Source organism: Aspergillus nomiae (assembly GCF_001204775.2).
Source record: "Aspergillus nomiae NRRL 13137 chromosome Unknown contig00378, whole genome shotgun sequence".
Taxonomy (NCBI): domain Eukaryota; kingdom Fungi; phylum Ascomycota; class Eurotiomycetes; order Eurotiales; family Aspergillaceae; genus Aspergillus; species Aspergillus nomiae.
In genome coordinates, this window is record NW_015378433.1 from 1 (window position 1) to 12,009 (window position 12,009).

At 50.1% G+C, this 12,009-nt stretch overlaps 2 protein-coding genes across 2 annotated transcripts; one reads left to right on the forward strand and one right to left on the reverse strand.

Moving 5' to 3' along the window:
- Nucleotides 1–270: 270 nt before the first annotated feature.
- Nucleotides 271–5,138, forward strand: ANOM_010669 (putative aminotransferase, classes I and II; the record flags this gene model as incomplete). The annotated part of the gene is made up of 8 exons (XM_015555925.1): nucleotides 271–379; nucleotides 540–629; nucleotides 683–1,014; nucleotides 1,077–1,362; nucleotides 1,415–1,998; nucleotides 2,318–3,402; nucleotides 3,859–4,345; nucleotides 4,419–5,138. Exons 1-8 carry the CDS (start codon nucleotides 298–300, stop codon nucleotides 5,136–5,138), a joined length of 3,666 nt encoding a protein of 1,221 aa, XP_015403020.1. The 5' UTR covers nucleotides 271–297.
- Nucleotides 5,139–10,419: 5,281 nt separating this feature from the next.
- ANOM_010670 (putative C2H2 finger domain protein) lies at nucleotides 10,420–11,441 on the reverse strand (the record flags this gene model as incomplete). The annotated part of the gene is made up of 3 exons (XM_015555926.1): nucleotides 10,420–10,939; nucleotides 10,994–11,322; nucleotides 11,388–11,441. The coding sequence occupies 3 exons, from the start codon at nucleotides 11,439–11,441 to the stop codon at nucleotides 10,420–10,422; spliced, it is 903 nt and encodes a 300-aa protein (XP_015403018.1).
- Nucleotides 11,442–12,009: the final 568 nt, after the last annotated feature.

Sequence of the window (12,009 nt, forward strand, 5' to 3'; positions counted from 1 at the left end):
AACAAGAGGGTGAGAGTGATGCCTGAGAGAGAGCCTTAAAAACCATTCAGCTTGCCGTGTGCTCTTTCTTTTTCTCTCTTTTAACAGCGCTTGACGCGGTCGATAACCCTGACAGACTGTCACCTACTTTGACGTCTCTTTTCTTTTCCCCCTTGCTTTCTTTTTCTTCTACGTATAGATTGCACGCATCCTTGGCGTCGTTGGTTTTATACATACGAGAAAGCCAAGACACGCATCAATCTGCTAAACTATTTTTGTCCTCCGTATCAACTTTGATATTGTTGCCAAGCAGCAAACATGTCGTTCTCTGGCCGCCGCGTGAGCATTTTGCGCCCTTCCAACAGGCGATTCTCCCTAGGCAAGGAGTTGTCGGAGAATGGTGCGTTCTTCCTTGATACAAGTTTTTGATTGGGGTTGCACGTTTGTGATCGACAATGTTGTAGAAACCGCGGAATGAGGGGTTCAACAAACAAAAAAGAAAAAAAAGAAGGCCAATTAATCATACACATGTTCTCTAACAAAACTCCCTTCTTATTTAGAACTCCGATCGGAAACCCATCGTCAATTTCGAAGCGCTCACGAAGGTCACCGTCCTCACGCCGGCCTCGATGCCTCGCGTGCCTCGACAGGTGTCGTCTGGTGTACGGAACGTGCGACAGAACACGGTTTCGCAGAAATCCAGCTGAATGGGCGAATCTGGGCCAAGGTGCCCCCGAAGCCGATGATGAGATCGAAGGCAGTTTCCCCCGCCCGACGAGTATTCCTATCACCTCTGCTGCTCGTGAGTACGGCCCCACGGCCGGTATCAAGCCCCTCCGTGCTGCTGTCGCTCGGCTGTACAATGAGCATTACCGCCAGGGCAAAGAGAGCCAGTACACTTGGGAAAATGTCTGCATTGTGCCCGGTGGACGTGCGGGTTTGATTCGAATCGCAGCCATTCTGGGCAATTCGTACCTTTCCTTCCCCATTCCCGACTACTCTGCGTACTCGGAGATGTTGAGTTTGTTCAAGAATGTACGTGCGGGGTTGCTAGTAGACTTGATATGTGTCGCGATAGCTAACAAATTATCTTTTAGATCGCGCCTATTCCCATTCCCCTTTCCCAGAGCGACCATTATCATATCTCCCCCGACAAGATCGCCGAGGAAATTGCCCGTGGTACCCAGGTCCTCTTAACCTCGAACCCCCGTAACCCGACCGGACATTTTGTCTCCAGCGAGGAGCTGGCACAGATCCAAGACATCTGCAGGGATCGCGCGACGCTGATTTTGGATGAATTCTATGGAGGCTACAACTACACCACCGACTGTGATGGCACGACTCTCAGTGGTGCTACGAATGTGGAGGATGTCAACCAAGACGGTGGGCCAACACTCGGAAGCTATAGATGATTCTCTCATGCTAACCCTGGCAGATGTGTTGCTCATCGACGGTCTCACCAAGCGTTTCCGCTTGCCTGGTTGGCGTATCGCCTGGATTGTCGGCCCCAAGGAATTCGTTGATGCCCTGGGCTCCGCTGGTTCCTACCTGGATGGAGGTGCCAACGTGCCGTTCCAGGAAGCTGCCATCCCCATGCTTGAGCCGTCCCTTGTACGCGCAGAGATGAAGGCTCTTCAGCATCATTTCCGTGAAAAGAGAGACTTCGTTGTGAAGCGTTTGAACGAGATCGGATTCCGTATCAAGGATATTCCTCAGGCCACCTTCTACATTTGGCTTGATCTGACTGCCTTGGACCCCCCTCTTCCCGCAGAGGCTAACATCTCCGACGGTCTGAACTTCTTCAACGCCCTTCTGACCGAGAAGGTTATTGTGGTGCCTGGTATTTTCTTCGACCTGAACCCTGCCAAGAGACGAGACCTGTTCGACAGCCCTTGCCATCACTTCGTCCGTCTGAGTTACGGACCTAAGATGGATGTACTGAAGAAGGGTCTGGACGGCATTGAAAGGGTTATCCGCCGGGCTCGTGGAGAGGCCCTCAAAGCGCAATGGGACGACGAGGTAGCAATTGCTGACGACTAAGGGATCAGTCATGAGCGCAGATCCATGCACATACATATAGATTTATAGCTAGTATTTCATGAACAGAGGCCACTGCATATGTGTAAGCCATATCGTTCTTTCCCTCCCTCGTTTTCACCCTCCCATATCAAATTGGCGATGCTTTTTGAGCTTAACGTACGAAGTAGAGTCGCAGTATAAGAACTCCCCGTTCTAGACACGGCCCCTTAATTTAGTTGGACTCCGTCTTGCACGTGACCCCCCCCTCTCGGTCGGCCACAGCGACTCCCATTTGAAGTACTTCCTGTCATGATCATAGACGGTCGAGGCAGCGACGAGCTCGGGCTGCGATGCGCAATATGATGCGCTCGATATTATGGCCTGGAATATCTATCGCATCCTCAACTACACTACTTTTATCGTTCTCTCTGTCGTCCTCTTCTGTCTTATAGTGCTGACCCCAGCCGACGCGATCTACCAGTGCTACGTAACCTCGCGACTCACGAATATCTTTATCATTAGCGGTGGCTACATCGTGACTTTTATATTAGCGGCACTGATATACGCAACGCGGATCTATACCAATCGCAGCGCCTTGGCAGGAATCCCCAAAGCATGGATCCCAATAGAGAAAGAAGATGTCGGAAAGAGTGTGAGACGGCTAGTGGTTGAAGGGCTTGCTCGCAGCGCGATTGTTGCTTATCAAGCTAGGCCAAGGGACACAGCTGCAGATGGCGATACCTTCGCCGACTACCCCATGCTCTTGATAGACCGCGACCGCCCCCCGTGGGGCCTTGTAGAACACCCCGGATGGTCTTCTCCTGCATCCCCCGATCTGCCCGACCTGCCGTACCGAACGGTCATCCAAGAACTCCCGAACCTGATCGAGGCTAAAGCGGTCTCTCTTGCTCCCCCCGACCCCTTTTTGACAGCGACCCGCTCGTTTGACCCCTCGTCCCCCGGCGCGGAACAATCAATCCCGGACACGCGAGTGGTAGGCATCTTACGGCGACCGGCGTCGATGGGTGTGAGGGAATATTTGCACCACCTTACTAGTCTGGACGTCATCAAACCGCCCGAGATTGGGGCTGAATTCATCGCACTATACGAACGCGCGCGCTTCTCGCCGCACGAGCTTCACGAGACGGAGTTTCGGGATCTGATGCATATATTTGCTGAGTTGCTTAGGGGGATGAAGTCGCTTGATACGCACATTATGGACGATATTTACGCCGAAAGCTCTCACGGCGAGAGCGAGTCCATCATTGGACCTTCGGACGAGGAAGGAGAGACTGACACGATGGACTTCCGCGATGATAGCGAGGCGTTGTCGCGAGGCCGGAGCAACAGTTTGCAACCTTCTAATGCATCGACGTGGGAACGCCGCTCCACCTACACTACTACGTCAGGAAGGCAGAACCAGAGGTCCCCTGTCTGGTCGAGAAACGTTGACCGGCATCGGCTGGCGACGCCCCGAACGCCATCAATACGATCGCTTAGGCGGGTCCAGTCGAACGTATCGGGGAGTTCTGCAGGGAGCGTTATTCGTTTGGTAGATACCCATGGGCCCTCTGATTTGCCCTATGCGATTAATTTTAATAGAGCGTGAAAAGTTTTTTGGGATAACCCAATTGGATTACAATAATGAAAGCGCACTTTTCTTTTTACTGAAAATGAAACAGAGAGAAACTACCCAAATAAATGTAGAATGTTCGCTTTTTCTTTCTATGAATACTAGATCCATAGTTACTACTAGTACTAACATCCCCATGGAATTCCATGCGAATGACCTGATCTGGAGAGAAGATTGATAATAGCCAACCAATCAGGCCAGGCGCTATTCGTAGCCTAACGGTGCAGATCGGAAAGGATTCCGTGCTTGGCGTCGGTGATTGATAAGATCTGCTTTTCCAAAATGGCAACTGTGTCACTCCCAACTGTGTATTTTTTTCTTCCACCCTTCCCCTCCTTTCCCCATATCCTCCCCCCACACAATGCAGGCTCTCTGGCGACGCGGCACATCTCTCTTCTCAACTCCGTCGGGGTCGCCCAAAGACTCCGGGGCAGCGGAAGACTTCCGAACAGCTCCAAGCCCCGACACGCTATTCACGAGGTCGACCCCGCCGTTGACGGAGAAGAATGTCTCCACGACTGCGCTTCATGTACCGTTCGGTACCCGGCGAAGTTCGACGTGGACCAGGAAGATACATTGTACGGGAACGTCAATGGATGGTCGACACACCTGCTCGTCGCGACCGGGAAAACAGACTGGGTACGAGATGTCGCGGACGAAGAAGGCAGTGTGATGGAAGCGATTGAGAAGGGGGGGCTGGAGCCCAGTAACGGGGTAAGTCGCGATCGACCAACTACTACCACTCGAAAAACCTAGTATAATACTGATGGAGTGATGATGATCTTAGAAATTGAAGCTGTCGGCCTCCAACATGCCCGTGCCGGACGAATACCACCACCACGACTCGGGAAAACAGCCGACAACCGTCCTGCTCCTACCAAGCTTCACTATTGTTGACCATGTCACGCCGGCCCTGGCCTCTGACCTGATCAAATATATTGTCAATCCCGCGCCCACCACCACGACGCCCTTGGGGGCTCTCCCGGAGCCGGTATCCGCACCCACATCAGACGACCAACCACAACAGCCACCACCCATCGCAGACCTCCTATCGCAGACGCCCCTCCGATCGCGTCCCTGTCCCCACGCCGCGGTGATCCTTCTCTGTTCCCAGCGCACACGGGACGCCCGCTGCGGCCAGTCTGCGCCGCTTCTCCGTAAGGAATTCGAACGCCACTTGCGCCCGCTGGGATTGTACCGCGATCTCGATGACGAGCGACCCGGTGGCGTCGGCATCTACTTCATCAGCCACGTTGGGGGTCACAAGTATTCTGCGAATGTGATTGTGTACCGCCGTCGCGATTTGGAGTGGTACCGCAAACAGGACGGCAAAGAGGAGACATCGGCGGAGGGAGAGGAAGGTGCGGCGCAGGGTATCTGGCTGGCGCGCGTTCGTCCAGAGGACTGTGAGAATATCGTCCGGTACACAGTGTTGAAGGGGAAGGTGGTAAAACCGGAACAGATTAGGGGAGGCTTTGATCGGGAACGGGGCGTGATGAGTTGGTAGTTTCGTTGGTTTTGGTTTTGGTTGGCGGACTTCCAGTACAGTGCATATATACACCGGGTTATGGGTATGGATATAGATATGTGATGCTAGATGTATGGTATATGAATGGAGTTATGTATCTTCCCGCTTGTATACTCATTTAGCGGGCAGTAGGTTCATGGAGCTATGCCATTCGATACTGTAAACTGTTGTGAATCAGTACTACTGATCTCAACAAAGCGATTATGTACTTACTGCGTTGAATATACTTCAGTACAATGTTAGACTGACTACGAACGATAGCATTCTAGGATACGTAAATAGAGCCAAGGAATCATCACGCCGAAGTGATGTATCCCCGAGCATTCAAGGCGACTATGAAACTAGAAGAAAGCCCTGGTATAACCAAATCCCTTTCAGTCACAGTCTAAGCCAATAGGGCACATGAACCTTCACTCAACCAAAAGCAAAAGTTCCGGTTAGTGAAAGAACAGCCATCGGTGGATCCCTCATGGATATGAAGAGCAGCTCCTGTCACAGTGCATTCTCCCCGAAGCGATGAGTATAGTAGAGGGATCCTAGGACAACCAGATCGACAATCACCACAGAAGCTCAACAGAGACACCAGGAGACAGAGGACAGGGAAAGAGCTTGTTAGAACAAAGGTCCAGACATTGTCCTCTCTTTTTGATCAGATAGCTCCATACCTGAGTGGCAAGTATGGATCTAAGGCCCATGGTATGTAAGTTGTATCCGGCTTCTAGAAAATACATGGCTTTAGTTTGTCGGGAGTCTGCCCCTTACTGTCGTGTATCTGTTATGCGTTTATCGCGATTCGTTTTCAGTTGCAGGACCGTCATGTACCGATCGCATTAGTCGCCATGTCGAGTTTACCCTAGTTCTCCATGGCTACTGGACAATTACTGTCCGACGGCTATGTCAATCAGAGACATGGGACAGGCAACGGACCAACGGAGATTCTCGGTGTTATGTTCGTATGAAATGAGGTGGAAGTCGAGAGTTTGTTAATCCGCGAATACCCATCGAAGTCTAGACACAAGATGTCAGCACATCGAGTTATTTGGTTTAGAAACTAAACGAGGTGCTTGCCATTGACCCATTGCCTGACACAGGTCATACCCGCTTGAATCTAGACGTGTTTCTGTCGGGATAATCCCCCCCCTAAATGCCATCCCATTCACCAATGATCCAAGAAAAGTACGAGATGATAGAACGAAATGCTAGTGCCACTGTCCAGAGTCGTGTATTTAGTCACCTGCCACATCAGGAAAATGGTCTATGAAAAGCCGTATCGTCCATAAAAGCGACGCGGCGGAGACTAGTATTTGAGTCTGTCATCCACAAGTATGCCATTGACATTCGCCCTAAAATGTATCATGCTTTCGTTTAAAATTTCCCGAAGTAGTATAGTGATCGTTCGGGTTCTTTGAATAGATGTACTCTGTAGTACTTCATGTTAAGCTAGAGACTGAGTCGCCATGTGCCTACAAATAACGGGGCTCTATGGATGGATATGCACATGTTGGACATTGATCCTAGTGGTTACTATTCGAGGCAGGGGATTCCGGCGTATCGGAATGGGAAACTACCGAGGATGAAGATTTATTAGCAAAGATGAAGAACACGAGAGGACGACGAGAAGTGACTAATACCTCCTTTTTTATTGGCCAGTTGTTCCCGTCTTCTTACCTAAGACCAAGTGTCAATCCTCCCAAAATTATCCCAATCCAGATAGTGTGGGAGGTGTGGACATGGTGTGGACATGGACGTGTGTGCTGTACAGATTCAAAGTCGTAGAACATCGAACTAGGCTCACCTTGGGTAGTACTACTAAACTAGTCCCAAGAACGCTGGAATACTACGGCACCGGTACGCCGTACGTAAAGGATCCACTCCCGGAGATAACCAGGAGAAATAACAACAGCAACCCCTTTGAAGGCTTTTGCCCTCCAGTGGGCCCTCCGTTATTGGTCGGGAGACACGAACTGGTTGGGTTGGGTTCTTGGCCCACTCTGTCGGTGTTGATCTTCCATTTCATTTTCAACTCAGAGGAAATAGAAACGAAACTTGGACGGCAATGACTATCCACGGATGGGGGGAGTCTAGCATGGAGACCTCCACTGTTCATGATCTTTTCCGCTAGGCTGAGAAAGGCAATAGTTGTTTCGGTGTGCTAAACTGACTGTATCATATTGAACGCTTTTTGACCCATGAGAGAGTTTATTCCGGTCAACCTTATTGGGTTCTTCCGTGGGTATGGAGATTGAAGTTGATTTGTGATGTATTCGTTGCATCTCGGTGACTTCCATTAGTTGACGACCCATATCATCTGGTAGGTAGCATGCACTACGCATACACCTGGATACCTATACGCTTCTCTTATATAGGTACGACATGCTACTGGGAAAAAATCACGGTCAGCTAACATAGTTGCCTATGCTCTGCACACGCGCAGACACAATCAGACTTCACCCCCAGAGAGAGGAAGTCACCGCCACAAGCCCCACAGCTAAAATGAGCCGCTAATTCCCCGATGGGCAGCATTCTGGCTGGTTTCCCGCACGTCTGTCAATGGATTTGGTGCTCCACTGTCTGATAGACTGGTCTAGATAGGGAGATCATCTGGATGCTCGTCGTCAGTGACACCGAAAGAAGAATAGGATCTGATTCTTTTTAGACTGTCAAGCTGGGTTGCGGATGGGAGGTTGAAGGTATTGTTCGTTTTGCTCTCTGTGTCAATGGAGGAAAGAAGATAATTCATCAAAGGTTGATAACTTGCTGGCGTTGGTTTTAGAGTCTGGGAGGTATAGTGTACTCATGCCTTGATATACTTCAAAGACAAGGTCAATGGCTGATGCATGCCTCTGTGAACCCTGACTGTATGATACAGCCTCGTACAGTACATCCCAAACGAAGACCGTGAGAGGCAAAAAACAAGGCAACCAGACACGAATCACTCGCAGTATGCATTCCATGGGGCGAAAAGTCCCAATGAGGAGGCAACTGCAAGGCGTTTAGGAAATTTTCTACGGGCGTCCAAACTGTTGGGAAACCTTACCATTCCAGTAGGGAACGTCAAATTCAGAACAGGTAAGTGATGATGTTTGTACCATGGAACAAGGTGGGTTATGCGAGGGTTCCCTTGAAGTCTATTCTGCACCGGCCACTGTATGCCCTGTCCTCTTGTCTTGGATGGTGGTTGTATGCTCGTAGCAATGGTACGGTTTCTACCTCAGACTCCTTCTTGGTCCAAGCTCCTAGGCCACTTCTTTTCTTTTTCTTGAGCAGAAAATATGATATGACCAGTGACCCTTTCTTGGCCACTTAGCTACCCCTGAGTGCCGTGTTCTAGCGCCTCGCGGGAAGGCGGATTGTGTTGCTCCGTGAAAAAACCGGCACAACTCCCCAATTTCGTGCGAAGGGGTTTGTATACTATCGTTTCTGTTGGTTGGGTGAGGTTTCGGTTCGGTAGGGTGGTATGGGGACCCTTGTATTCAATATAGATTGCTTTCGTGTTCGGATAAACCATATCTGAGAGAGAGAGCCATAGGATACCTTGTTCTCTACCTGGAGTATTGGTTCACTATATGGAGTCACTGCGTCCATATCTACTTGGGAAAGGTCTGTATTGTATCATGCTGTACCCACGGATAAGTAATCCACGGCGGTTTATCAAAAGCAGGGTGAAAGAGTAGACGTATCAACCCCGCAGTCGAGACGCCAAGGTTGAGGACATAAGCCGGACAAAGGCATTCATCTTGTGATGACCAGGGATTCTTGTCGTCGTCGTCATCCAATGCAGTCATGGCTGCTAGATCCTGGTGTAATCCCCCGATAGCTAGTGGGTTAGTGGGCTATTAGCTGCTTCATCTCGGTACCAAAGCTCAACTACGGAGTACTAAAAGGAGGATATCGGGACCAGCGCCTTAGTGCAGGGACTAAGTGGCCCCGACTCAAGTAGGAGGTGTTGTTCACTTGTTCTGCTGTAACAGATGGAGACCTCGCTGTCCTCGGTAATTTCACTAACGAAGCCTGACCCGCATTAGTCATCTCCCCTGATCGAATGAGTGGGTGAAGCCAGACCAAAATAGTAAGAAAGTGGAATAGCCGCTCGGAAACCAAGGTTCCTACCTCGGAATTTTTATCCATGATGATCTGATTGCTCGCTTTCCGGCGGTTGCCCCCTAGTATTTTCCAGGGATGGCTCTATACACGCTTGAGGTGTGGCCTGACCAAAGGGAAAACAGGTTAACGGTGCAGGTATGTAGGGTCGATCGTACTTCGACATGCAGGTGGTGGTGGCATCGAATAGTGTGTTGTTCAAGAAGTTTGACGGCCTTTCGTCCAGGAGCACTAGCTCGCGCTAGTTCTATACATGTCGAGATGTTCAGAGACCTGAATGGACATGGCTGCACACGCTATCTGAGTGGAGTCACTTACCGTTCCGACTGTCGATCCTTGGCTGACGTTGGCAGCGAATGGGACTAATTGAGCGAGTATCGGATTACTATCAGTCATGCCAGTAAAATGAAAACCCCACTAGCCACTAACTGGTAAGAATTTACTTCTGTGTCGTGCTCCAGGCTTCAGCACGTTTAGTCGATAGTAAGTAGTAGCTGGTACTGATAGTTGGGTGTAAAAGGGCAAAGCACGCAATGGCAGGTGGGGTTCCGACTGCTGCCTTAGGCACATATCAGATCCTCGTCCAGAAGAGAGAGTTCTCGAATTAGTTAGACCTCAGTAAATACACCCAGACCCATCTCCATCTCCGCCGATAAAGGGCGACATCTCTAGGTCCTGTTCACATCAAAATTGACAATGTAGACTAACACGTATCACAAAGATTGCCAAGAGATCATCTTAGGTATCAAATATCACAAACGCCTCACCCTAGCCTTTTAAACAGGGGGAATCAATCCAAAAAGTCGCAGAGGCTGCAAGGAATGGAAGCAGAAACAAGCAGTGATATCATTGGTCACAAGCATTGTAGCACAAAAAGAGAAGGGAAAAAAAAGAAAAAGGGAAAGGAAATATAGCAGAAGATCAACGCGTATATGGGAAAATGAATACAACAAGCTGGCCAAGTCGAAACGCTCGTAAGTCTGTCGTTATAGGCATCACACGATACAGTTAGTATGATGGTTCCCACTTTGGAACACTATCAAAATACACCGAGAAGTTCTTCTGGTCTCATCTTGGGATCTCCCAAGGGGTTGAGCACGATGGCCGCAAAGGGAGGCTAGTGGTTACATTGGTGGCTTGAACGTCCCCATAGTACTATTTAACCCACTCCCAAGAAGCCCCAGTCGGTTCCCTCGGGTTGGTTAAGAATGCGTGTCTGGTGTTGCTTGTATTGGAAATTATGTGGATAGGTGACCATCAGCGGGTGACCTTCCACAGCAGGAACACCGGGAAAGGGTTGCTGGAATTCCGGGGGAATACTGTACCCCTGACGGCTTGGGTCGTACCGTTGTTGCATGAGTTGCATGTATTGCTGTTGCGCTTGATGGACATCGACGGGTGACGATACCGGTATACTTTGAGTTACAATCGGCGGCGCATCTTGCACAGGAACAGGCGTTATTGGAAGACTCGGTGGTGGATAGAAATCATGGGATGGAGTTTGCGCGTGGGGGTAGTAAGGCTGTTGAGCAAGGAGATATTGATCGTTCGGTACTGAGGCGGGGACGGGTGTCTGGTAGGAATGTTCGGAAGTCGCATCCTCGGATGGAGGGCGAGTTACTGTGCCAGGAGGGTGTGAACGGTGCTGGTGCTTAGTGAGTGTCGTTTTACGACAAAAGCTATATGGGGTTATTAGCGCTCGTGCTATTTGTACGGGTAAGATACGATTCTACCTTCGTTCGCATGTTGGTTCCTGGCAGATGTACGGCCGCTTTCCCGTGTGAATCCTCCGGTGGCGGGCTAAACTTGAGGACTGCGCCGCGTCAGCATTTCTCTCATAGTCAAACAGGAGTTTAAGGGCAAGGCCTACGTCGGAAAATGCTTTGTGGCATCCTTCATGATCACAAACATGGGGTTTCTCCCCAGTATGCGTTCGCGAATGGACAGTCAACGCACTTCGTTGAATGAAGCTCTTGTTGCAATCTTTCACTGTACAGTGGTACGGCCGTTCGTTGGTATGTATGCGATAATGTCGGCAAAGATCCGACTTGCGATTGAACGACTACTTATATCAGTACGATTGGGTCAAGGGGGAAAGGGACAGGAAGCGCTGGGAAAAAAGACTACCTTTCCACAATGCTCCCAGGAGCAGCTGAAGTCTCGTCCACTGCCGGGCGCCATGGCTGCAGCTGTCTGAGGCGTGGATATTCAAGGCTACCCTCAGATGCGGGACAACCGCTGATAGGGACAGCGGGGAGCGGACAACGGTGGGGATACCGGGAAACCAGATGAACAAACAACGATAGATCTAAGTGGGCAACAAGACAATTGAAGGTGGGTATAGCACAAAAGGATCAAGCGGAAGGGGGAGTGTGTGAAATACAATCCAAATTCAAACGAGATCAAAGCATCGAAGGCGTTGAAATGAAATGCAAACGAACAACTACATAGACAACAACATAGGAGGGGGCGGAAGGAAGATGGAGACGATGGAGTAGATAGATAAAAACAGCTTCTCGGGAGTGGAAAATTAGTGGATCGAAAGCGAGACGAAGGAGGCGTAAAAGAGAAAAAGAAGACCGGGAGAGGAGTCAAATCTCGATTAAGTGGAGAGACTGTCACAGAAATTAAATCCGAGAAGGCATGCAGCAGCTGTTTCGATGACTGGGGGAGGTTCTGGCCAACGAGTCACAGGAAGGCCGATGGATCGAATTGGGAAAAGCAACCGCAGTCGCTGATTTGAGGCTGG